Source organism: Eurytemora carolleeae, unplaced genomic scaffold (genome assembly GCF_000591075.1).
Source record: "Eurytemora carolleeae unplaced genomic scaffold, Eaff_2.0 scaffold163, whole genome shotgun sequence".
Lineage (NCBI taxonomy): Eukaryota > Metazoa > Arthropoda > Copepoda > Calanoida > Temoridae > Eurytemora > Eurytemora carolleeae.
The window spans coordinates 292,148-316,500 of NW_019396644.1; the positions used below are offsets into that span (position 1 = coordinate 292,148).

At 32.6% G+C, this 24,353-nt stretch overlaps 2 protein-coding genes across 3 annotated transcripts in view; one reads left to right on the forward strand and one right to left on the reverse strand.

Annotated features, from left to right (window-relative positions):
- The window catches only part of LOC111706783 (protein eyes shut), a 50,493-nt gene extending 42,293 nt beyond the window's left edge, over nt 1–8,200 (forward strand). For both annotated transcript variants that reach the window (XM_023479721.1, XM_023479722.1), the window contains 9 exons: nt 527–588; nt 909–995; nt 1,507–1,568; nt 1,959–2,166; nt 3,172–3,266; nt 4,275–4,360; nt 6,021–6,090; nt 6,781–6,820; nt 7,833–8,200. In XM_023479721.1, coding sequence (XP_023335489.1) covers nt 527–588; nt 909–995; nt 1,507–1,568; nt 1,959–2,166; nt 3,172–3,266; nt 4,275–4,360; nt 6,021–6,090; nt 6,781–6,820; nt 7,833–7,898 — 776 coding nt within the window. In that variant the 3' untranslated portion in view covers nt 7,899–8,200. The remainder of the gene's footprint in view (nt 1–526; nt 589–908; nt 996–1,506; nt 1,569–1,958; nt 2,167–3,171; nt 3,267–4,274; nt 4,361–6,020; nt 6,091–6,780; nt 6,821–7,832) is intronic.
- Nucleotides 8,201–9,699: 1,499 nt separating this feature from the next.
- Nucleotides 9,700–24,353, reverse strand: part of LOC111706775 (tuftelin-interacting protein 11) — a 17,217-nt gene continuing 2,563 nt past the window's right edge. The window contains exons 7-26 of the mRNA XM_023479713.1: nt 23,370–23,526; nt 22,878–22,929; nt 22,556–22,616; nt 21,443–21,517; nt 20,965–21,012; nt 20,199–20,264; nt 20,031–20,105; nt 19,239–19,384; nt 17,979–18,087; nt 16,669–16,825; nt 16,196–16,306; nt 15,571–15,653; nt 14,630–14,742; nt 14,321–14,498; nt 13,622–13,723; nt 11,843–11,968; nt 11,376–11,464; nt 10,681–10,786; nt 10,185–10,237; nt 9,700–9,895 (exon numbers count right to left, since the gene is read on the reverse strand). Coding sequence (XP_023335481.1) covers nt 9,751–9,895; nt 10,185–10,237; nt 10,681–10,786; nt 11,376–11,464; nt 11,843–11,968; nt 13,622–13,723; nt 14,321–14,498; nt 14,630–14,742; nt 15,571–15,653; nt 16,196–16,306; nt 16,669–16,825; nt 17,979–18,087; nt 19,239–19,384; nt 20,031–20,105; nt 20,199–20,264; nt 20,965–21,012; nt 21,443–21,517; nt 22,556–22,616; nt 22,878–22,929; nt 23,370–23,526 — 2,052 coding nt within the window. The 3' untranslated portion in view covers nt 9,700–9,750. The remainder of the gene's footprint in view (nt 9,896–10,184; nt 10,238–10,680; nt 10,787–11,375; nt 11,465–11,842; nt 11,969–13,621; nt 13,724–14,320; nt 14,499–14,629; nt 14,743–15,570; nt 15,654–16,195; nt 16,307–16,668; nt 16,826–17,978; nt 18,088–19,238; nt 19,385–20,030; nt 20,106–20,198; nt 20,265–20,964; nt 21,013–21,442; nt 21,518–22,555; nt 22,617–22,877; nt 22,930–23,369; nt 23,527–24,353) is intronic.

Genomic DNA, 24,353 nt, shown 5'->3' on the forward strand with positions numbered 1-24,353 from the left:
AGAACCGTACACAGGTTAATATCAATTGTATAGAACCGTACACAGGTAAATATCAATTGTATAGAACCGTACACAGGTAAATATCAATTGTACAGAACCGTACACAGGTCAAAATAAATTGTACAGAACCGTACAAAAGTTAATATAAATTGTACAGAACCGTACACAGGTCAACATAAATTGTACAGAACCGTACAAAGGTTAATATAAATTGTACAGAACCGTACACAGGTTAATAACAATTGTACAGAACCGTAAACAGGTTAATATAAACTGTAGAGAACCGTACACAGGTCAAAATATATTGTAACGAACAGTACACAGGTTAATATAAACTGCACAGCCCATTTCTCAATATCAGTTTCACTAAATTGATTATGTTCTGCTAAAATTAGGCAAATATGTTATGAAAATACGTTTTTTTCTAAAAATATTCATTGATCAGCATTTATATCAATACAGTGAAGACTACTTGTCTAATTATCGTATTGATATATACGACGACGACTGCAATATATTTGTTTAGGAAGACATTGCGAAGTTCATTCAATGTGTAGTACATCACGTTGTAAACAAGGACACTGCAGGGTACATAGACTATTATTTAAATATTATTTACTAGAATGTTGAACGAATTTTCCAAAGATTTCCGAGACCATCTTGGCCCCTGTAAATTTGTTTACTAAATGAGAGACGTTTTTTTCAGGCAAACTGGGTTGAAGAAATCTGTATTATATTTGAAAAATGTATTTTACAATTTTACCACCTTGCGAAATGAAAGTATTCAATAATTTCACGAAAACCTATCAGAGCAGGATTTTATTAATTATCCTAAGACATTAAAGAAACACATAACATGGCACAAGAGTAGTGAATTGAGAGGATTATCAATGGTCCTATTATTGCAGGTATCTGAAGAGCTTGTCATGTGTGACTGTCCCCTGGGACATACTGGAGACAACTGTGAGAAAACAGCTGATATCAGTACACCACAGGAACAAAAATATAATATAATTAAACAAATATATTCTTATTATATTATCAGGACCAAACCAGATTACAAAAATACTTGGATTTTTTGTTTTTGTTCAGGAAAACCATAATGTTACCATAGTTGTTCAGGAAAACCATAATGTTACCATAGTTGTTCAGGAATACCATAATGTTACCATAGTTGTTCAGAAAAACCATAATGTTACCATAGTTGTTCAGGAAAACCATAATTTTACCATAGTTGTTCAGGAAAACCATCATTTTACCATAGTTGTTCAGAAAAACCATAATTTTACCATAGTTGTTCAGGAAAACCATCATTTTACCATAGTTGTTCAGGAAAACCATCATTTTACCATAGTTGTTCAGGAAAACCATCATTTTACCATAGTTGTTCAGGAAAACCAAAATTTTAAATTGGGGATTTTTGCCCTGATTTTCCCCAAATAAAATTTTGGTGATATTCATGTTGTTTGCGTTTCCAAGATCTTCATTTTTGTTTCTGTTGAATAGTTTGGTGGAGATCCATTTAATAGTTATATTCAATTCCAGCTTCCAGACCACAATTCAGTCAGGTAAATAATAATAATTCATAATTTTGTCGTAAGATGGCAGGGACAAGAACATGGAGTAAACATTGCTTTTCCGATTCTAATCTGCTTTAAAATGAATTTTTCATTCCACTCTCATATATATATTTTTGACTGTATAAAACCTTAAAAAAGGGAAGAGTTCGGAACTTTACCTTGAATAACACTAATCTGCAACGCATGACATCCATATCCACAACTAAAACTTATAATTTGATTCGAATTAGGCGTAATCCGTGAAAATTAAGTAACTTGTGTTTTAGAGATCTCGATCATTGTCCCGGAACAGAGTTCTGTAAGGAGTAACTACCAAAGTTCGACCTAATAGCATTTAATTATTTTTTAATATATGTATCTTAATAAACTCCTTTTAAGCTTGAATACAGAGTTGGAGCTGGAAATAAGAACTGACTCTGATAACGCACTCTTGGTTTGGTTTGGAGCAGAGACCGGAGATCTTAACTTGGTGGGAGGACGGAGGAAGGAGGGAAAAGAGAAGAGGATGAAAGAAGAACATGGTAAAGTACAGGAACAGGGGAATCAGGATTATCTTGGACTGGGAATAGAAGATGGACTTCTAAAGGTCAGAATAGTACTGCAGCGTGTCCTACTAAAAATGATAATTGAATTTTCATTTAGAATTTCTTAATTCGTCTTCAATAGCTTTATTGCGGCATTCATTTATGATCCTAATTTTCATAAAATGCGTCTTAAATTTTTTCAGATTTGCAAAAGTAAATGTTTTTTTTAATAATTCAATTTATCAAATAAAAGCAAAATATTATTAACATCTATAATGACAATTATTTATCTTAAAAACGAGATAAAGTTTTCTTGAGCTGGACACAATGCATCTTTTCAGATAATATAAAATAGTTTATAAACTTTTCATATCAATCTTAAAGGGACTGTAAGCGTAATTTCAAGTAACCTTCCATGAAAGATGGGAATGCCCGGTTTCCAACGGTACCCTTGTAATCTTTATCTAATCAGTAATGTAGCCGAAGATATTGTCATTTTCCTAGGTTTAAAACTGTTTAATTCTGATAATTCCTAAATTTAATCCTGCAGTAGAAATGCGCAATTTACATATTTAGAGAACCATTTGAAAATAACCAGTTTTCTAAACAATAAACATTGATTATTATTCATACTTGATCAGACAAAACTTTTAAGGGTACCGTTGTGAATCGGGTATTGCCATCTTTGCACGGAGGTTCACTTAAAATGATGATACGCATTTTCCCAAAGCGGCCACTTCCCAAGGGTATTTTCCCAAGTGGCAATTTCCCAACTGTACAATTTCCCAACTGTACAATTTCCCAAGCGGAAACTTCCCATGTTTATCCTAGTAGCAGCGCTCAGCCACCTTGCCCATCCTAGCCGCAGCGCTCAACCACCTAGCCCATCCTAGCCGCAGCGCTCAACCACCTAGCCCATTCTAGCCGCAGCGCTCGGCCTCCCATTGCAGCCTGTGGCGTCTCAGAAGGCCTAACCTATCCTTTGGTAAGTTGCTACTTGGAAAATTGTCCCTTGGGAAAATGCCTAACACCCTTAAAATTACGCTTACAGTCCCGTGAACCTCTAGGTGGTTTGGAACCTGGGTTGGTTTTCAAGATCTGAACTCCTAGTTCCTGAATTCAATATTTCGGATGGAAACTGGCATCATCTTCATCTTATCAGGTTATTTCTACCACCCCTGTACACATCGTACTATACTTTAATTCACCAAAATCATATTTTAATCCTTCGGTTACCATTTATAGAAATCGTCTTTCTTTATATAACAGGGAAAAACTGACACGTTCTTTCAACTGTTTTATTTCGAATTAACGTAGTAAATATAGTTATTTTTTTAGTAATTAATATCTGTATTTTTTTTACTTTTTATTCTGTTTTTCTAGAATAAATAAAGTGCAGCGATATTGCCTTCTGCCTTAAAGTTTTCATTTCCCCCAGCCTTTGAATCCATGTATAACATAAGAATAAACATAACATAAACTTTGATTGCATAAACCTTTAAAGATTAAAATAAAAATTTGCGTATTTTCGAGGGTACACTTTAGCTGATTAATAATGTGGAAGCTATCGTCGATTTTCTAGCTTGAAAAGTTTTTTTTAATAGTTAATACTGATATATTTCTTCTATTTTTCCACATCTGATTATGACAAGTGTTGTCCTAGTCATGCTGCTTAATAAAATGTTGGTTATAGTTTGGTTTGGAAGTGGAACTAATGTCCCATAGGGCCTTGAGAGATACTTATTTGGCGCTATGTGAAACCGGTTAAAACAGCCTTTTGTACAGCGTCATAGGTTATAACTTAAAGGTTATCATGACAAAAACTATCTTTCATTCTAATCTTCAGGGATATTTTTGGCTGGCTTATTACTGTCCTTATTACCAATATTGCTATGTGGTTAAGTTTCAGATAGAGAAACAATCCCGTTAATCTATTCATGAATTGTAGAGAGAAACAATCCCTTTAATCTATTCATGAATTTTAGAGAGAAACAATCCCTTTAATCTATTCATGAATTGTAGAGAGAAACAGTCCCTTTAATGTATTCATGAATTGTAGAGAGAAACAATCCCTTTAATCTATTCATGAATTGTAGAGAGAAACAGTCCCTTTAATCTATTCATGAATTGTAGAGAGAAACAGTCCCTTTAATCTATTCATGAATTGTAGAGAGGAACAGTCCCTTAAACTAATGATTGAGAAAGAAGAAGAATATGAGTCCACTGTACCAGGGACATACTATCAGCTCAATACAGGTATAACGAATAGTTTGATTTGATTTTTTCTTTAGATTTTTGGACTTTTAGAAGGGTCCACAAAAATACACAAAAACTTCCACTATTTCAAAACTGTATTTTGAAAAAGTTTGCAATATTTTATCCTTATCGAAAATATCTGGGGAAACGTTTTGTTCGATTTTTTTCAAATATTTTCTCTCAAGGTCCAAATTTGGCTTAGTGTACTGTGTAAGAAAAGCATATTTTTAGAATAAATAATTTTGAAATTTGTAAAAAAAATTTAAGATTTTTGGGGAAATTCTAATAAGTTTAAAACCCTGAAAAGTTTTTAAAAACGAGCTAAGCTCACTAGATGGGACTAGTGTTTCAATTCATTTATTACTTTTAGAAGGATAGTCCACAGGTCTGAAAGCATCTTAGATATTTAACATTTTAATTTTATTAAATTGTGCAACATTTTTACTCTGACAGTTAATAATAAGCTCAAAACAAAGAATGTAATTTTTTAAATAAATTGTTTTGGTTTATATCTTTTGACAGAGTAATAATTGTGCACAAAGTATTAAAAGCAAACTTAAGAGAACATTATTTTAGAAAATGCTAAAGATCTCAGATTACAATTGGTGCGTACATCGTTCATTAAAAATCCATTTCGTTTTTTTTCAGTCGTTCAGTAAAAATAAGAATTCGTTTTTTCTTAGAAGTATCGTTCATTTTACACTATTTCGTTCGTTTTCTAACGGAACGATAATTTAATTGAACCATTCCTACAGTAAGGACGTTCTTTCAGTAAAATTGTTGGTTCAATCAAATCGTTCGTTAAACAAACGATGGTATCTTCCAAAAAACTTTGATGAACTCTAGATGAACTCCTGCTTCAGGGTTACTTCAGGGTTACCCTAAAAAAATAATTACTTAAATGACGACCATAAACCTCTGAGGCTGAAGGCTGAACTTGGGTTTCTGTTCTGAAATATAGATTGTAAATAACAAACTCTTTGATTTTGATTTTCAGGGAATCATAAATATAAGAATAAAGACTAAATTAATTTCGTCTCTAAAGTCTCATCTTAGTGCGTAACCCTGAATATCAGTTCTGTGCACATTAGATTGAAGGATGTACTTACACAATGTATACGGTGTTCCAGAAGCAATAAATAATGAAATCAGCGCACAAAGACTTGTGTCCAGATTAATTATTATAAGTTTAAAATAAATTAAAATTTTCTTTTTCTAAAANTTCTCACACAAATTAGATATTTAATATGCATAGAACAAAGAGATACCATTTTGAAATCTCATTTGATTCTTGAAAACACTTATTAGAAATTCAAAGAAATCCTCTTTGTGTGTCTAATGTTTTTTGGGACATTTTGTACTTACTTTCCTAAAATTAGGATTCTTCGTTTATTGCGGCAATTCTAACTTAGAAAAGAAAAGTTCCAGCATTAATAATAAATTTTTGCGCATTCATAAAATTGCAGCAACTTTGTTCTTCAGGAAATCCAATACATCCAATGTTCTCAAGGAAATTTAATATAATTAGTGTAGTATTATTTTAGATGAATTTTTAGTTTGTGTAAATTATAAAATATTTTAATTAATCAGTACAAATGCACATTCGTAAAAAGTTGGTCGTACTTCTACATTTTCGCTCCCTTTATGTTTAATTTTTCAGGATCCTCTGTATTATTTGGATCCTCTGTAGAGGTGAAGGGGGTAGAGGATCTAACAAGAGGACATTTTAGGTCAGTTTGAAAAAGCTTTAAAAATAATATGAATATTATTTTTACATAGTAGTTGAAGTGCCCGGCGTTGCACGTGGAATTTTAAAAAATTAGAATTTTGAAAAAAAATTATTAAAAAAAATAATTCGAATTATTTTTACCTTTACCCTATGATCCACAGGGCCCAGGGTACCCATGAGTTTCCTAAAAAAAATCAGCCAATTTGGTCCAGCCGTTTTGGCCACCTATAGCTAACATATATACAATATACATATATACATACAAAAATATATATATGTATGTGCGCATGAAAAGCTTTATTCTATAGAAAATCTTTTTTAACGAATTGGACGAACAAAAATCACTGCATTGTCTTTTATAATTTTGTTAACTACTGATTTTTCTTACCAATACAATAGTTTTAGTAGCTAAGGAGACCTTGTATAGGCATTTTATAAAAAAAACCAGATGAAGGGCCTGGCGTTGCCCCTGAAAAAAAATTTTAAATTAAAAAAACAACAGGGAAATAAAAAAACTAATAGCGAAATAAACTTTAATTATGAATCTTAAATTTTAACAAAATAATAATAGCTTTAGCTAGTTAATTTAATGGATAATCTTAACATAACATATGTCAAACTGTGCTATTATAAGAATTATTACCTATTCGCCAAACAGTATTGAAATATAGATAAATGCTTGTATTTTTAGGGCGAGCTATAAAGGATGTATGAGAAATATTAAAATTCAGGAACCAAATACTCTTAAATATCATTTTTTTTTGTCAAAATATTTTCTATTCCTAATTATCTCTGATAATTTGACAAAGTGTATTCTTCTTTGAATCATGAAAAGGTATCTTTAAATTTCTAAATTTTTTGAATTTTATTTTTAACACGTCTTAATACAATCCACCTACAGAAGTATCATGTCCTTTAGCTAGGGATGGTAACGTTTTCATTTTTTTTTAAACGTTCGTTTCGTTATGAAAACGACGACAAAAAAAAAAACAAAAAAGAAACGATCGTTTTTAAAAACAATCGTTTTACAGTTCGTTTTTCAAAAAGGTAGTTTTCAAAACGATCGTTTTGCAAAATGATCGTTTTTATCAAGCTCACCGTTAACGATCGTTAACGACGACCCTTCGTTTTTATAAAAACGATCGTTTCCGTTATTCGTTTTCTGAAAGTTCAAAACGAAACGATCGTTTTTGAAAACGATCGTTAAAGAAACGATCGATTAACGATCGTTTTAAAAAACGATTAACAACCCTACGACTGTGGCTGTGTTACGTTGAGATTGTTCTAAAACGAAACAAATAATGAGTGAAACTATCAAATATATGAGTGAAACTATCAAATATATGAGTGAAACTATCAAATATATGAGTGAAACTATCAAATATCTGAGTGAAACTATCAAATATATGAGTGAAACTATCAAATATATGAGTGAAACTATCAATTATATGAGTGAAACTATCAATTATATGAGTGAAACTATCAAATAAAACCTCTGAAAACCGATTATTTGTTTGTGTTTATCTTTTAGGCCGTAAAAATGGATTTATTGGCTGACATCGAAAAAAAATCGTCTTTTTTCGAAACTTTTGTGATTTCTAAGTTAACATTCATTAACTTTTGCGAAATTTAATAAATGCAAATGACTGAATTCACTATTTCGCGAATTTATTCAAAATTTGCAGTACAGGTCGTCATTATGTTTGTATAACAATGTATGAAGAGTATTTTATATTTGAGCAGGGCTTGAAGGTTGATACATCGGACCAGGATAGATTGACCGGAAACAATATTGCCCAGTGTACGTGACCGAGCCAGCTCATCTGGATTAGACCAATTGCCAACCCTAAACATGGATCCATTAAATCCTTCCTCGCTCCCTCGCAACAGGGAAATAAAAAAACTAATAGCGAAATAAACTTTAATTATGAATCTTAAATTTTAACAAAATAATAATAGCTTTAGCTAGTTAATTTAATGGATAATCTTAACATAACATATGTCAAACTGTGCTATTATAAGAATTATTACCTATTCGCCAAACAGTATTGAAATATTCTTAGCATTGTAGAAAAATACGCTCAGAATTGCAATAAAATTCTTTAATCTTTCGAATTGTGTTATACGTTATACACGAGAAAGGAATTGAGTCCTTGCCACAAATTCTGATTTTTTAATCCCTATGTCGTAAACCTTAGATATTTCAAACTTATATTATTTGATCTAACAGAAGTAATAGTTTGAAATGTCAAATGTCTACAACATTGGACTGCGAAGATATAGGAATTAGAAAATCAGAGTTTGTGACAAAGACTCAATTCCTTTACTATTATTGTAACTTTATCTAACGTCTTAGAATGTCTTAAAAGGATCACCATGTTGGCTTGGTCCCTCAAGTAGACCGTATAAACTATACTCTATTTCGTGGCGCTTGTGCCTTGAGTAAAAGCAGTTAGAATATTCTTCCAATCACATTTTGTTAATTACTTAATAATAAATTTATGTTATATCTGTTAAATTAATTCAACTTTAAAAATGTAAAAAATATTGATTAAAATAAAGAAATTTGTTGTTTGTTCAACAGTAAAACAAGTCGAGAGAGAAAACGTAATTAAAGTTTAATGAAACATGAAAAGTTTTAGTTGGCTATTATTCTTTTAAAACTAATCATGAAACTTTGTGGGATGTGTCAAAATATCTTGTTTTAATTTTCTAATAACCCCCCCTCACCCCTCTTCCCATCCTCCTTACTATATGTAAACGCAAATCTATAGAACCAGGGGTGGATTTAACCATCATCTCGGGGACAGTAAATTCTAATTTCTTATTCGTTCAAAAAATACACGTTTACAAACTCCAGTTCTCCTACTTTCTATCTGTTAACTCCAGTTCTCCTACTTTCTATCTGTTAACTCCAGTTCTCCTACTTTCTATCTGTAAACTCTAGTTCTCCTACTTTCTATCTGTAAACTCCAGTTCTCCTACTTTCTATCTGTTAACTCCAGTTCTCCTACTTTCTATCTGTTAACTCCAGTTCTCCTACTTTCTAAATGTAAACTCCAGTTCTACTACTTTCTATCTGTAAACTCCAGTTCTCTTACTTTCTATTTGTAAACTCCAGTTCTCTTACTTTCTATCTGTAAACTATAGTTTCCCTACTTTTTCAGGTCATTTATTCAATTCTATTTTCGTTTCTTCCCTCTAATCCGCCCCTGAATAGAACAACGGCAAAATCTAATTATTCTCAAAAATACTCTGCATTCATGTTTTCTTTTTTAGTTTTTCCCTGAACTTAATTTTACAAGGAATTTATCAATCAATAATTAGTTATGGTTTATTAGACTAGAAAGAAGGAGAAGGTCAAATATAAGCGACATTACTGTTGGGACTTTTTCAGCTCGTAGCTCCTCTAGTTTGCATTTTACGCACAAGTATACAAAAGGCGAAACTCTCCTGTTACATATTAGAAATTCAAAACATGTCTACTCTTCTCAATAGCTCTTTCATATGATTGAAAACATATAAGATGTCATTCCTACGTGCAATTTTATTTTAGATTAATGTGGTTTAAGTTTAAGTTTTGATTATATGATATGAACAAATAAATAGATTATTTAGAATGATTATATATTTTCCTGGACGCAAATTACTGAACATGATGTTAAGCATTGTCTATAAGACTATTAAGTGAGGTAGGAACCCATCTTGTATCGTCCTGGACGAAAATAACATTACGGTCCAGGTAGCAGTGCTGCCGGCCAACCAGGTATATTTGTTTACCCTCGCGCAGCCGACCAGGAACAGGTCTAGAGAAAAATCAATAATTCAATCAATCAACCAAAAAAAAAAAAAATTATCAACCAATCCACCAAAAATAACCAACCAACCAATCAACCATACAGCTAGTCAATGCAACCAAGCGAAAAATTCAAATTTAGTTGCTATAATTTTTGTCTTAAATGAATAAAAACGTAAATCCTTAAAAAAAAATACAGGAAAAAGGTGAAAACATTCTTAAAGTAAAATAAAAAGGGTAATACGGAAAAATTATAAGAATTATGAAAGACGAAAATTTAATATAAAAGTATTAAGAACCTGAAAATAGTTCCCCTTTCCTCACATCTCCGAGCAATCATATCCTTGAATCCCTGAACAAATGTTAAATTTAGTTTTGGCGTTTTGAAAAAATATGTAACTGTAACATTTGAACATTTTAGAGGAAACAGAAAGTCAGATTTACAAAATCTTTAGCGGTGTTTCTATTCAAAAAAGGAACGGAGACAACAGTCATTTCTATAGTTTGTCACTTTACACTGGCAGTGTACTATGTGTGGAAAATGGACCATTAGGTTTCAAGTCAAAACGCCTAATTTTTTTCACAATACATTAATATGCAAAAAGGGAATTTTAAGAAAATTAATTTTTAAGAAATCGTAGGAACCAGGTGCATTTTTATGTCTAAAACAAAACGTGACTGTAGTTTCAAGGCTTCATTAAGCTTATTCAGAATTTTGTTGCGATATTTTTTGAACCGTATATTGCAGTATCTTGAACAGTTATGAGACATGTACGGATAGCATAAATATACTACCTGGGGTATCTGAGAACTGGTTTTCACTGCTTCTGAGATTGAATCAAACTTGTTTTTGTTTCCTACATCCAAACCTGCAGGCTTCAGTCGATTCGTCTCAAATTCCCTAAAAGAAAGCTAGATTGATGGGTAAATGCAAAGATAAAAGGATAAACAATTATAATAAAGTTATCCTAGAGGTTGAAAGACATCAAACTTAAGATTCAATCAAAAATAGAAAGATAAAAAAGAAAGCTAGATAGATAAGGATTCATAAGGAAGTGAAATCTGCGAGAGGCCCCATTAATAGATAGAAATATAGACGGTCTCCTACTATACTAGTTACCTGGTGGTCAAATACTTGACGTTCTCTAGTGCTCCAGGTTACTGGGAGATCGGACCTCCTACTATACTAGTTACCTGGTGGTCAAGTACTTGACGTTCTCTAGTGCTCCAGGTTACTGGGAGATATAACCTCCTACTATACTAGTTACCTGGTGGTCAAGTACTTGACGTTCTCTAGTGCTCCAGGTTACTGGGAGATAGGACCTTTTACTTTTCTAGTTACCAGGTGGTCAAGTACTTGACGTTCTCTAGTGCTCCAGGTTACTGGGAGATAGAACCTTTTACTTTACTAGTTACGTGGTGGTCAAGAACTTGACGTTCTCTAATGCTCCAGGTTACTTGGAGATAGGACCACCTACTATACTAGTTACCTGGTGGTCAAGTACTTGACGTTCTCTAGAGCTCCAGGTTGCTGGGACATGGGACCTCCAACAACACTTCTGTTCATCATGTGTAGTGCCTGAACATTAGAATTATTTATAATCTAAAAAAAATAATGAAGACGAAAGAAAAATGTGTTGGAAGAAAAATTTATATTCCTCTTTTTTCTTCATATCAATAAAAAAATAATCAAAAATCACTGTTGCTTAAACTAGTCGATAACTCAAGTTCAAATACTATAGGATAAGCTAGTATAGTATAGGAGTGAGTATAGGTTTACTTGCTGTATATGTTCTGTTACTCTGGGTTGAGCTAGTATAGGAGTGGGTATAGGTTTACCTGCTGTATATGTTCTATTACTCTAGGTTGAGCTAGTATAGGAGTGGGTATAGGTTTACCTGCTGTATATGTTCTATTACTATAGGTTGAGCTACTATAGGAGTGGGTATAGGTTTACCTGCTGTATATGTTCTACTACTCTAGGATGAGCTAGTATAGGAGTGGGTATAACCCCCTTCCAACCCTGGTACCAGGCAGTTACTTCAGTATAGTTAGGATTAGAATTTAACCAAGCAGCCAAAACCTAGATAAAAATGTTTTTTTTATGGATTGTCAACTTAACTGGAGTGACTTCCATATAATAAAAATAACATTAACACCCATACAACCCTAAGCCAACGAATACCAAACGAATACCAAACGAATATTAACGAATACCAAACGAATACCTACAAATACCAAACGAATACCAAAGAATACCAAACTAATACCATTGAATGCCAAACGAATACCTACAAATACCAAACGAATATCAACGAATACCTAACACATACCAAAGAATAACAAACGAATACCTACGAATACCAAACAAATACCAACAAATATCAAAGGAATACCTACGAATACCTACCAATACCAAACGAATATCAACGAATACCAAACAAATACCTACGAATACCAAACGAATACCAAACGAAAACCTACGAATACCAAACGAATACCAACGAATACCAAACGAATACCAACGAATACCAAACGAATACCAATGAATACCAAACAAATACCTACGAAACCAAAGAAATACCAACAAATACCAAACGAATACCAACGAATACCAAACGAATACTAACGAACACCATCTAAAGAACTAGTGAAGTATTTTCAAGACTACAATCCATTTGTAGAAAGCATGTCCGATTCACAACAGTATTTTTTAACCTTTGAAGGATCAAAGATAGTGGCGCTGATCTTATCATATCTATGTTGGACATAGAACATTAGGAATATTCGGGAAATGTGTCTATTTGCACTGAGTTCACACTGTATACTTCTATAGTTTCCAGGTATAAGACATAAGAAACTTTTAGGGTTGTTCTCAGATTAAGTAGCCAACTTAATCCATGGAAATTAAAACCCTAGTCACCGTAAACTACAGCAGTGTAGCTGGGCGTAAGGGGCTACAATTGCAGTCCACCAATCTCATTATGAACTCATAACGCCCAATTGGCATTATTTCTTTCTTTGGAATGAGTTTGGATTGTGCTTAAGTAGAAGTTTGTATCAGAAAATAAAGATTTAATAGGATTGAGAATGATTTGTAACTGAAGAATGATTTTAATATTAGATAACTCATAAGGTTCTACTCACCCAAGTGGTTTGCATTCAAAATTTATCGAGAAAAATAAGGATTTCTTTACTTTCGCTGATGAGACAAGGTTTTACATGTTATGGTTAAGAATTTGACATGAAAGTCTTCACTTGGAGGGTCATAGAAACTAAGTCTGTAAAGATATTTTTGTCTTTCATGATGCGTCAGGGGAACAGGAAAAAAAAATAAAAAATCTTGAAAAGAAAATTATCATGGAAAAAATGTTTATATTGGAAAAATAATTATCAACGTTAAGATGACAGAAAACAAAAACGCGGGAAGTCTTTATCAAAACATTTAGAAAAATAAAAATAAAGCTTCAAACATTTATCAGGGGTCGGAACTTTTGAACGCTTGATCTCGATATTTAACATGGGCACTATTAAATTTTATAAAAAATGCTTTATATCCCTCAATTAAGTATATCCATAAAAACATGAGTTTTCTCAAAAATATCTCGATGAAAAAAGTTAGGATAATCATTTTTCTCATTGATTTTACTTATACTTTCGAACCCCATCCAACCTTTTTTCTGGGGCATTTCAAAAGTCTTGATTTTGTTCAGGCGCACTGTGGCCTTTTAACTACCTGTAACCATCTAGGAAAGAAGTTGACCGCAATTATATCCGCTAGAGCAGCTGGGGGCACCAGTCCGGTCCAATCCACTACAGCGTGCCATAGGGTCAAATCCTGGAGTAATCAATCAATCAAATCATAATTAATTGATTAACTATTAATTAATTATTGATCTAAAAGCTAAGAAAATTTTTAAAGATTATCAACTTTAGCATCCCAGATATGAGATAACTAATGGCTATAAAATCTTGAGTAAAGCCATAAAGCATATAGTACTTAATAAAATCTAGAGTAATGCCGAGCATACAATACTTAATAAAATCTAGATTCTAGAGTAATCAAAGCATGTAATTTATAAGTTTGTTTTCCAATTAAGATATAATCTAGATTGTTAAAATATCACTTTTATCTATTTTAATCCGACAAGAGCAACAAGTTTTAAAATCCTACATAGTTCTTACTCTCAGATAAGGGAGTGTAAACGTAATTTCATGACCCTTCATGCGAAGATAGCAATACCCGATTCACAACGGTACCCTTAAAACCTTTGTATGATTAAGTATGAATTAGATATCAGTGTTTATAATTTCAAAAACTGATTAATTTATGAATCGTGCATTGCCATCTTTGTATGTAATTACAATTTGTATGTAATTGCAATACCTGAAATTACACTTACAATCCCTTTAAAATAAAAACTGAAGTATTGACCTGATTTATTGGATTAATGGGTAGATGAAGCAGTGCAGCTTCTAGTTTAGGAATTATATTGTTCAGAAGAAACGCGTTCATAGATCCTTTAGTAAAGACCTCGGCCCAGGGAGCCAGGATGCTTCGCGCCGATCTATCCGCGGGATGCCAGTTTGCCAGAGCAGACGCCAGCTTATTCCTAAACATTAAAATACATGAAGGTAATGTTCCCGAAATATGAAAGAGAGTCAATCTAGAATAAATCATAATTCCATCATGAAATAATTGATACTATTTTTATTTTAGTAGCGGATCGAATATAGTATTTACCTGATAGTAGGATACACAATATCCAACTTGTTTCCTAGAGGAGGAAGCCAGGGGTGTATCCAGGTGTGTATTGGAGTTGTATCCGTCAAGGGATTCCACATCTCAACCTCAGCCTGGAGAAAAGTATGTTATTATCATCCTATTCTTGATCTTGATTTTGATCTTGATCTTATATAATTCAGCTGATGCCAGTCAACTAACTCTCATTGTACAAAGTTAAAGCTTTGACGTTTTATTTGTTCTATTTTCAATATATCCAATTAAAAGACGGAATAATAGAAGTAAAATGTTTTAGACGGAAAAAAAAACAATCTAATCTCATTACAAATCAGTTTTATTCAATTTATAAAAATTTTCCGATATATTTATAGTTATTTTTAAGGATGAAAGGGTGAAGGATGAAGTTTAAAGATGAAAGGGTGAAGGATGAAGTTTAAAGATGAAAGGGTAAAGGATGAAATTTAAAGATGAAAGGGTGTAGGATGAAATTTAAAGATGAAAGGTTGGAGGATGAAGTTTAAAGATGAAAGGTTTGAGGATGAAGGTTTAAGATGAAAGGGTGGAGGATGAAATTTAAAGATGAAAGGGTGAAGGATGAAGTTTAAAGATGAAAGGGTGGAGGATGAAATTTAAAGATGAAAGGTTTGAGGATGAAATTTAAAGATGAAAGGTTTGAGGATGAAGTTTAAAGTTGAAAGGGTGAAGGATGAAGTTTAAAGATGAAAGGGTGGAGGATTAAGTTTAAAGATGAAAGGGTGGAGGATGAGGTTTAAAGATGAAAGGGTGGAGGATGAAGTTTAAAGATGAAAGGGTGAAGGATGAAGTTTAAAGATGAAAGGGTGGAGGATGAAGTTTAAAGATGAAAAGGTGAAGAATGAAGTTTAAAGATAAAAAGGTGGAGGATGAAGTTTAAAGATGAAATTAAAAATTATTAAATTGACCTGGAGTCTGATTAGAACCATCTGATCCAGAATATATTGGAGAATCCAGTTCGGGAGTAGAGGTCTCCACAATTCAAGGAAACCTTAAATAGAAGATAAATATACGCCAGTTTTACAAGTGACTCTATACTTCTTCAACTTCAAGAATCCGGAATCAGGCACACATTATAATAGGTAAAGGGACTTTTAATTTCAAGTACCCTCCATTTAAAGAGGGGCCTGTTCACAACGGTATTAGGAATTGCAATAGAAAATAACTTTAATTGACAATGCCATTGAGAAATGTCTGAACTACAGTGTTATTCTAAATAAACTGGAATAATGAATTAATTGATAGAAATAGTTTGCGATATTCGTTATGCAACCTACTTTTACAAATATTTTTCATGAAACAATAATCACGAAATAGCTCTAGTCCCGCCATTTACAAAATGTGGTCTGCCATGTTTTGCTTTTTAAAATTACCAGAGATACTGATGAATTATTCATAAAATAATTATGCTAAAGGTAGGTTGCCAATGAATGCTGCAATCTATTTCTAAGGTCAAAGACTACTTCAAGTCTTGAATCAATTATTGAATTATTCTATTTTATTAAGAATAGCGTTATAGCACTGTCATATTACCTATAAGTGAATCTGGTTGTCTAGACTGCCATCTCTGAACTGCTAACCGAACTGTAGGAATCCAGGCTTCCCATAACAGAGTGTGATACGCTGGCATTGGCTCAGAAGGACCTGGTTCAATCAATAATTTTTATAAATATTTGTTAAACAAAACATTTGCAAGTGGGCAGTGTTAATTGTTATTTTTCAGCTTTCTGAAGACAGATTTTAGTTTTTTAATCGTCTTCCGTTCAAGTTCAACTGGACAGAATTAAACTTTTCAAATGATTCTCCTGAAGCAATTATTAATAATCGTTGCATTCATGTGTGACCCAAAAAAAAAATTAAGAAAAATTATATTTTAATTATTTTTTCATAATTTTTTAGGTTAAAAAGTATTTGTAAATCAATCATGAATGATTTCTGATTAGTTCCTTCCGCATTTGCCCAAAAAAACAATCCCTTTAAAATTTTATTTATGTGACTTAGTGTACCTGGTTGAAGAATAAACTGATTACTCTCCTCCTCCAATATATCCCTCCACTGAGTGAACGTTGTGAGGTGAGGAATACTTTCATTCTTCCCAGCCAGGGGGGTCCAACCCAGTAGGGAGCTCTTCACCAGGGGGACAACAATAGTGGAGGCAACATACTAAATATACAATAGTGGAGGAACATCCTAATATACAATAGTGTAAGCAACATACTAAATATACAATAGTGGAGGCAACATACTAAATATACAATAGTGGAGGCAACATACTAAATATACAATAGTGGAGGCAACATACTAAATATACAATAGTGGAGGCAACATACTAAATATACATTAGTGGAGGCAACATACTAAATAAACAATAGTAGAGGCAACATACTAAATATACAATAGTGGAGGTAACATACAAAACATACAATAGTGGAGGAAACGTACTAAATATACAACAGTGGAGGTTACATACTAAATTTACAATAGTGGAGGTAGCATACTAAATATACAATAGTAGAGGCAACATACTAAACACACAATAGTGGAGGTAACATACTAAATATACAATAGTGGAGGTAACATACTAATTTTTACAATAGTGGAGGCAACATACTAAATATACAATAGTGGAGGCAACATACTAAATATACAATAGTGGAGGTAACAAACTAAATTTACAATAGTGGAGGCAACATACCAAATATACAATAGTGGAGGCAACATACTAAATATACAATAGTGGAGGAAACATCCGAATATAGAACAGTGTAAGCAACATACTAAATATACAATAGTGGAGGCAACATACTAAATATACAATAGTGGAGGCAACATACTAAACAAACAATAGTGGAGGCATCATACTAAACATATAATATTGGAGGCAACATACTAAATATACAATAGTGAAGGCAACATACTAAATATACAATAGTGGAGGCAACATACTAAACAAACAATAGTGGAGGCAACATACTAAACAAACAATAGTGGAGGCAACATGCTAAACAAACAATAGTGGAGGCAACATACTAAACATACAGTAGTGGAGGCAACATACTAAATATACAATAGTGAAGGCAACATACTAAACATAAAGTAGTGGAGGCAACATACTAAATATACAATAGTGGAGGCAACATATCAAATTGCCCAAATTCCAACTAAAAACGGTCTAGCTAGATGATCCGTGGTCTAACTTTAAACTGAACTCTAAATCCTCTAGAAGCACAAAACATAAGCCGAAGGAGTTATAAATTTAACAATGGCTGGCTGGATAATGGAAATTGTTTAGAAGTGTCTTAAAATAACAAGGCACCTGAAGTTCAAACTCTCTGAATTCTTTCTGGAACTCGTCTTTAAGTCTCTGGAACGCTTTGAGTGCAAGTTCCATATCCAGGGTTCCATCTACAAACTTCTGTTCCAACCTAAACAACAAAATTATAGAATAAGAGCTCAAGAGTATAAACATAGTCAGCTGATTTAAAAGGATTTGGGTCTGAAATCTCTGGATTCCCACCCCCTTCCCATGTAAATATATGCAAAATATTTAAGGCTCGCTTAAGTTAAGAATATGAATAGGAAGAATAATATGAATAAGACCCCCGAAATGGAATTCCCAGATTGCCATCGGATAAATAGATAAATAGATAGACACTAAATTTGATATTTAGTAGGAGGAGGGGGAGGTTGCGGGGGGTCCAAGTGGCATTTCATAAGATTTCACTTGGAATCTTGTTTTCTTAGCAAAATTGACATTTTATATCGCAATTTTTTTTCTTTCTATCATTTAGGAAAGGTGGATTTTTTGAAAAATTGTACTTTTTTATCTATGGAACAATTCCGATCGATTGATATTAATTAGAGGTATGTAGCACTAATATTAAGGAAGCATTAGCCGTTTGAAATTTGCCATTTTAGTTTGGTTGAGTTCATGAATTTATTTTTTTAGAATTTTAAACATAATATGAAATTTCATTATATGGTCTTAAAACATGCAAATCTTGTAAACAAATCTTAAAAATGCGCAGTTATTGTTGAATAATGGCAAGACCTCGGTTTATAACGCAGGAATGTAACTCCCTTGCTTTAGAGTACCACAAAAAAGGGTCACAGAATTAAACGTTATGCCTGATCTTACCATAGACTTTGGTTGTAAATTTTCCAATACAAGACAGCCTGCTTTCTGTGACGTAAGGAGAATTTATAAAACGGTAATGGAGTTAGGGACAGTACTTAATTTGAATATGGATAGCAACTGAACTGAAATATCAACTATACCGGCCGATCAGAAGACCTAAAACCTAAATTTTCCAAGAAGGATACAGTTTCATACCTAGATTTTCAACCAAGCCAAAATAGCAAATTTCAATCGGTCAATACTTCCTTAATGTTAGTGCTACAAACATCTAATAGGTATCAATCGATCGGAAATATTCGAAAGATTTCAAAACTGTACAATTGTTTTAAAAATTGAACCATTATGAGTATGTCTTAAAGATCGTTTTTATGGGACACCTTGTATGTCTATACTTTTCGAGCTGGGGGATTATCGTTCTTTTGTGAAGTTGCGAACAACCTGTCAATAACAGCAATGATCTGCTCCAAGCTCTCTATCTGATCCTTCTCCCTGTCCACCAGGATACTCAGCTTCTCCCCCTCACTGTCCAGGAGGGATACTCGGTCCTTGTGATGAACCAGCTGCCGGTCAGCTTGGATTATATCCTAGAAAAATAATTCAATTTTTAAACCAGAAATCCAATTTCAAATGCATCCGGACTCGCAGCATCAAAATAATCAAGAACTTCACTAAATCACAAGACAATTTTTTTTAATTCTAAATCCAAACCTCAGATCCTCATCTTGTTTAAAGGATATGAAAACTACCCAAAAGCTTTAATTTTCTGATATATATTTGCAACCTGTTGGTGTAAACCTTTATCATTTCAAATTTAGACTATTTGATCAAACAGAGTTCATAGTCGGAATTATCAAAGTTTTAAGATTTTAGGTTGCAAAGAGTTAAGGATTAGAAATTTAAAGAAATTATCTTTATTGTTAAACAGATTTTAGATAAGTATCTGGATTGGATCCGGAATTCAGTTATAATTCTTCAATTATCATCCAGAATCCAGATTGAATAGGTTGAAAAACAAAACGTCCCCCAAAAAAAAGAAATTAATAAATGTTCTCTAAAATGGGCTGGGATTTTTTCAATTTTTGACGGATGTGAAGAAACAGACAGTTATGCCTTTTTCAGAACTTACAAAAGATGATTTAACATCGAAACTATAATTAATCCCACTGAAAATCCGGAGTTAAAAAAATCATTTTTAACAAACAAAATTTATATTCTCTGTGTTAGCTATACCTGTTCACACATATCTACCAACAAGTTTAGATTATGAATTAACTCCGGTAGCTCAAAGTTTCTTTTCTTTTTACCCTAAAATACATAAAAACATTTATAAAATTATTTCGATTTATTTACTATTGATTGTGTATTGGAAAGGGTTGGGGGGGGAAGGGGGATTTGTACCTGAGAGGAAAGATGGTGTTTTGAAGAGAAACCATCCTCATCCGGTCTCTGCTGTCCGGATATAGACTAAATGATAAAAATGTCTAGTATGGTCTGATTACTGTTTAGATACAAAAAATCAAGCTTGGGAAAAAACTAAAACATGGTATTTCAAAATGGAAATTAACACCCCCCCCCCCAAAAAAAAAAAAAAAAACGAAAAAATACTTGTTGATGAGGGGCATTATATACTCCTGTAAGAGTGAAGTGAGATAATCCGGCGATCCGATTAAAGAAGAACACATATTACTATTATACTTTATCAACTATAAAATGTGGGATTTTCCAACTGCTTCAAAGTTTCAGAATGAGTTTCAAGACCTAAATGAACTTTGGTTCTTTATCTTCAGCCTGAACTTTTTATATTGATAAATAACGTTGTTTTAGACAGGTTCCAGCAAACGACCAAATTAAAGCTTCTATCAATAACGATTTCTAACCAAGGTTTTGAACGTTAAATAATGGTTGCTTCCCCTTGGGGCTTTCACAAAACAAGATGAAGATATGAAGATATGAAGATTTGAAGATTTGAAGATTTGAAGATTTGAAGATTTGTAGATTGAAGATTTAAAATTTAAACTACTCTTTATAAATATAAGTATTCATTTCATGACAAAAATACTTTTATGTAAATAAATAAATTTTTGGACAAAGGAAAATCTAGGAGCTGAATTTAGGGTCTTCCTCAGAGGACAAGGCTATTGAAAGCATGAATCCTTGTTTTTACCTGATAACCGGTTAAAACACGCTCCTCACGTCCTGTCATATCAATAACCTAGAGATAAGCATCTTCAATAAGAAATTAAAAGTTTACTAGTTCCTTCCGGTATATTAGAAAATACATTTTAATTTATTATTTTGATAATTTACTTTAAGGGACTGTCCTTGTAACCCTTGGCACATTTATCTAAACCATATATGTGGAAGATATTATCGTATTTCTAGATTAATAAGAATTGTTTAATTTTGAGAACTTTTCTAATATGTTTCTGCAGTAGAAATACGCAACTGCAAGTTACTTTTGTAGAGAATAAACACAATTAAAAATAATCAGTTTTCAAAAAAATAAACATCATGAATATAATATAGATATCACTTAAAATTACGTCTACAGTCCCGTTAAGTATGTTTAATGTTCATATTGTAATTTAAAATGTAATCCAAATAGAAAGAAGACAATGTAGGTGAATAATTTCAGTCCTGACCTTAACCGTAGATGTTTTCTGATCATCTCTCTTGATCTTCCTGAACTTTCCTTCCTCCAGTACCTCTTCAACAGACTATACAGCAGGGAGATCAAGATTATCAACATGCAGAGTTTTCATAAAGTAAATAATAAACAACAAGAAATAACATAGGTCGTAGTTAAATTCGTTTTGTTAACCTTAATCATGCTCAAAAGTATTTTTTAACCTTAAGTAATTGTCTTTATTTCATATTGTTTCATCGTGCGTGTTATAGTTCATGTAAACTTTGATAAAAATTGTAAAAATCATAAGAACCTTTTTCATAAAATAAATAGTGACCAAGAAATAAAATAGGTCGTAGTTGAATTCTTTTTTGTTAACCTTCATTGTGTTAAAAAGTATAATATTAATCTTCGGTAAATGACTCTATTTCATATTCGATCATCGACCATGCGCGTTTTTTTTATAAAATAAATGGTAATCAAGCAAAAAGAAATGTCATTCCCTTTAATCGTATTCAAAAATATAAAGTGTTTGTCTTCCAAGCATATCCGATCACGAGGGAGGGGGGAGTGCAGAAGTACTCAATGGGTAATCACCGCCACCTAAACGTGTTTTGCGGCATGCGCGCGACTTAATTGTTAATCTCCACCACCTCAATTGATAATCAGACTAAAAAAGCGTAACATTAAATCGTTTATTTCTTAGAAATAAGACAATATTGACATCTGTAAAAGCCCTATGGTGTACAATATTGTTAAAGCTTTCTTTATTGCTCCTCAATCTGTAAGTACACGTTCGGGTGGCGGTGATTACCCATTGAGAACTTCTGCGTCCCCTCCCCCCTCCTACGATCACCGATAGTCTCCAATTTTTCACCAGAATTTTTTTCCGGCGGAAATTTTAATTTCCAAAAAAGATGAACCAGAAAACGGATTTCCGGTAATTTTCCGTCACGGAAATTTCCGCCGGAAGCCAGGAAAAGATTTCTGCTGAAAAAGATGTTTAACAAGTTTTGATGGAAATTAATCAGGGCACGGTAAACAGTGTTTACAGTACAGGAAATAATCCTGCATTTTTTAAAGTTTTAAATTATGACTTTAAGACTTTATTTTTGATCTTGATATTTTCCTTGTAAACATATTCAGCAGTTCTTTTCTTCCCTCCAACCTCGTTAACAGTCTTCCACTGCCTAGGATACAGAGGTCAAAACTTTTAAATCTTAAATCTATGTAAAGCACAAAATTGGTTTCCCTCCCCCTTGTGGTTTAAATTAAGTCGTCGAAAACGCCATGCATTTGTAAGAACTATTTCTTAATCTTCACTCAGTAAATTTTCCATAAATCCACGAATTATTTTTGTTTTGTTTTACGATGTACACAAAGTGAACATGTTCACAATTAATTTAGAAGATGGCTAGTTTTATAAAAAATTAATATTTATTCTGTATTTCCTAAGTTTAGATTTAAACTCAGCCTCCTCTTCATCCTCGCTGTCAGCCTTTCCTTAAAAAAAAATAGGAAATGTGTCAAGTAATTTCAAGAGATGACCATGTATAATTGACTAAGGTGTCTTAAATTCTTATTGATCGAGAATGAAAAGGATATTCTTATTTTTCTATCTGAAAATTATTTGGTTTTTTAAAAAAAATTATGATTTCTCTTTAAAGTGACTCATGCGGCGGATTAAATGAAAACAATAAACAGAATTCATGACTTAAAATAGAAAAAGGACTATATCTTTCTCATTGTTACTCAGAAGTTCACAGGGTACAGTTAAAAAAAAAAAAAGTAATTTAAACATCTATTTCCTTCGTTAAAATAACTTAATATTAATAAGTACGATTGATTTTATTCCAGGGGACATAAAACATAAAAATAATGGAAAACTCTATTTTGTTCCAATGAGGGTTTAAACGTCAGTTCTATTAAAATGTCTAGTTTACCTGTTTTGGGTCTGGATCCCTCAGGGCCGTATCTTCCGATCGCCCCCTTCCCCTTCCTCACGAATGCCTCTACGATCTGTGCTCGACCCTCCAGGTTCTTCCCCAGTCCTCCCCCCGCCTTATATCCCATCTTTAACAGCAGTTTAGCACCAATACCCTGAACACGGTACAAATGAATAAATTACATTTAAACAGTTTTGCAAGCATATGTAAATAATGTCATTATTATGTTTTTGTTATTTTTATTTTCTTCGTATTTCATTTGTACTTTATTTAGATCGTGTTTTTAAATGAATTTTATTACTTTCGCCATTTTCTGTAGATTTACTAGATGTACTAGATGTACTAGATGTACTAGATGTACAAGATGTACTAGATGTACTAGATGTACTAGATGTACTAGATGTACTAGATGTACTAGATGTACTAGATGTACTAGATGTACTAGATGTACTAGATGTACTAGATGTACAAGATGTACTAGATGTACTAGATGTACTAGATGTACTAGATATACTAGATGTAGCACTATAAATAGTAGAAATAACGGATAGGTTGAAGAGGCAGAATTCTAACTAATTTATTTATGTACTACACAAAGGCTGATAAGGAAAAATGAAGATTTCGGAAACAAACAAACAGAAATAAATAAATCTAATAAGTAATCATTGTCATCCTTCAATCCAAAACAAAAACCATCTTGAACATCTCAACATACTAGTGGTATCCACTGGACCATTAGGAATCTAGATAGTGGATAGTGTACAAAAGAGCTTATGGCAAACCACCATCGGCTTTACTCCCACCCCTGGATTTACACTCAGCTCTGAACAAAGTAAATTCATAGAAACTTTAATGGAAGGGAGCTCAAGCTTGAAATATCTGATTGAAGTATTATTATTATACAGTACATTTACGTTATGTACCATTTATACCATTGTTTACCTTCGTGTGTTTTTCCCATAACATAGGTCGTAGTTAAAT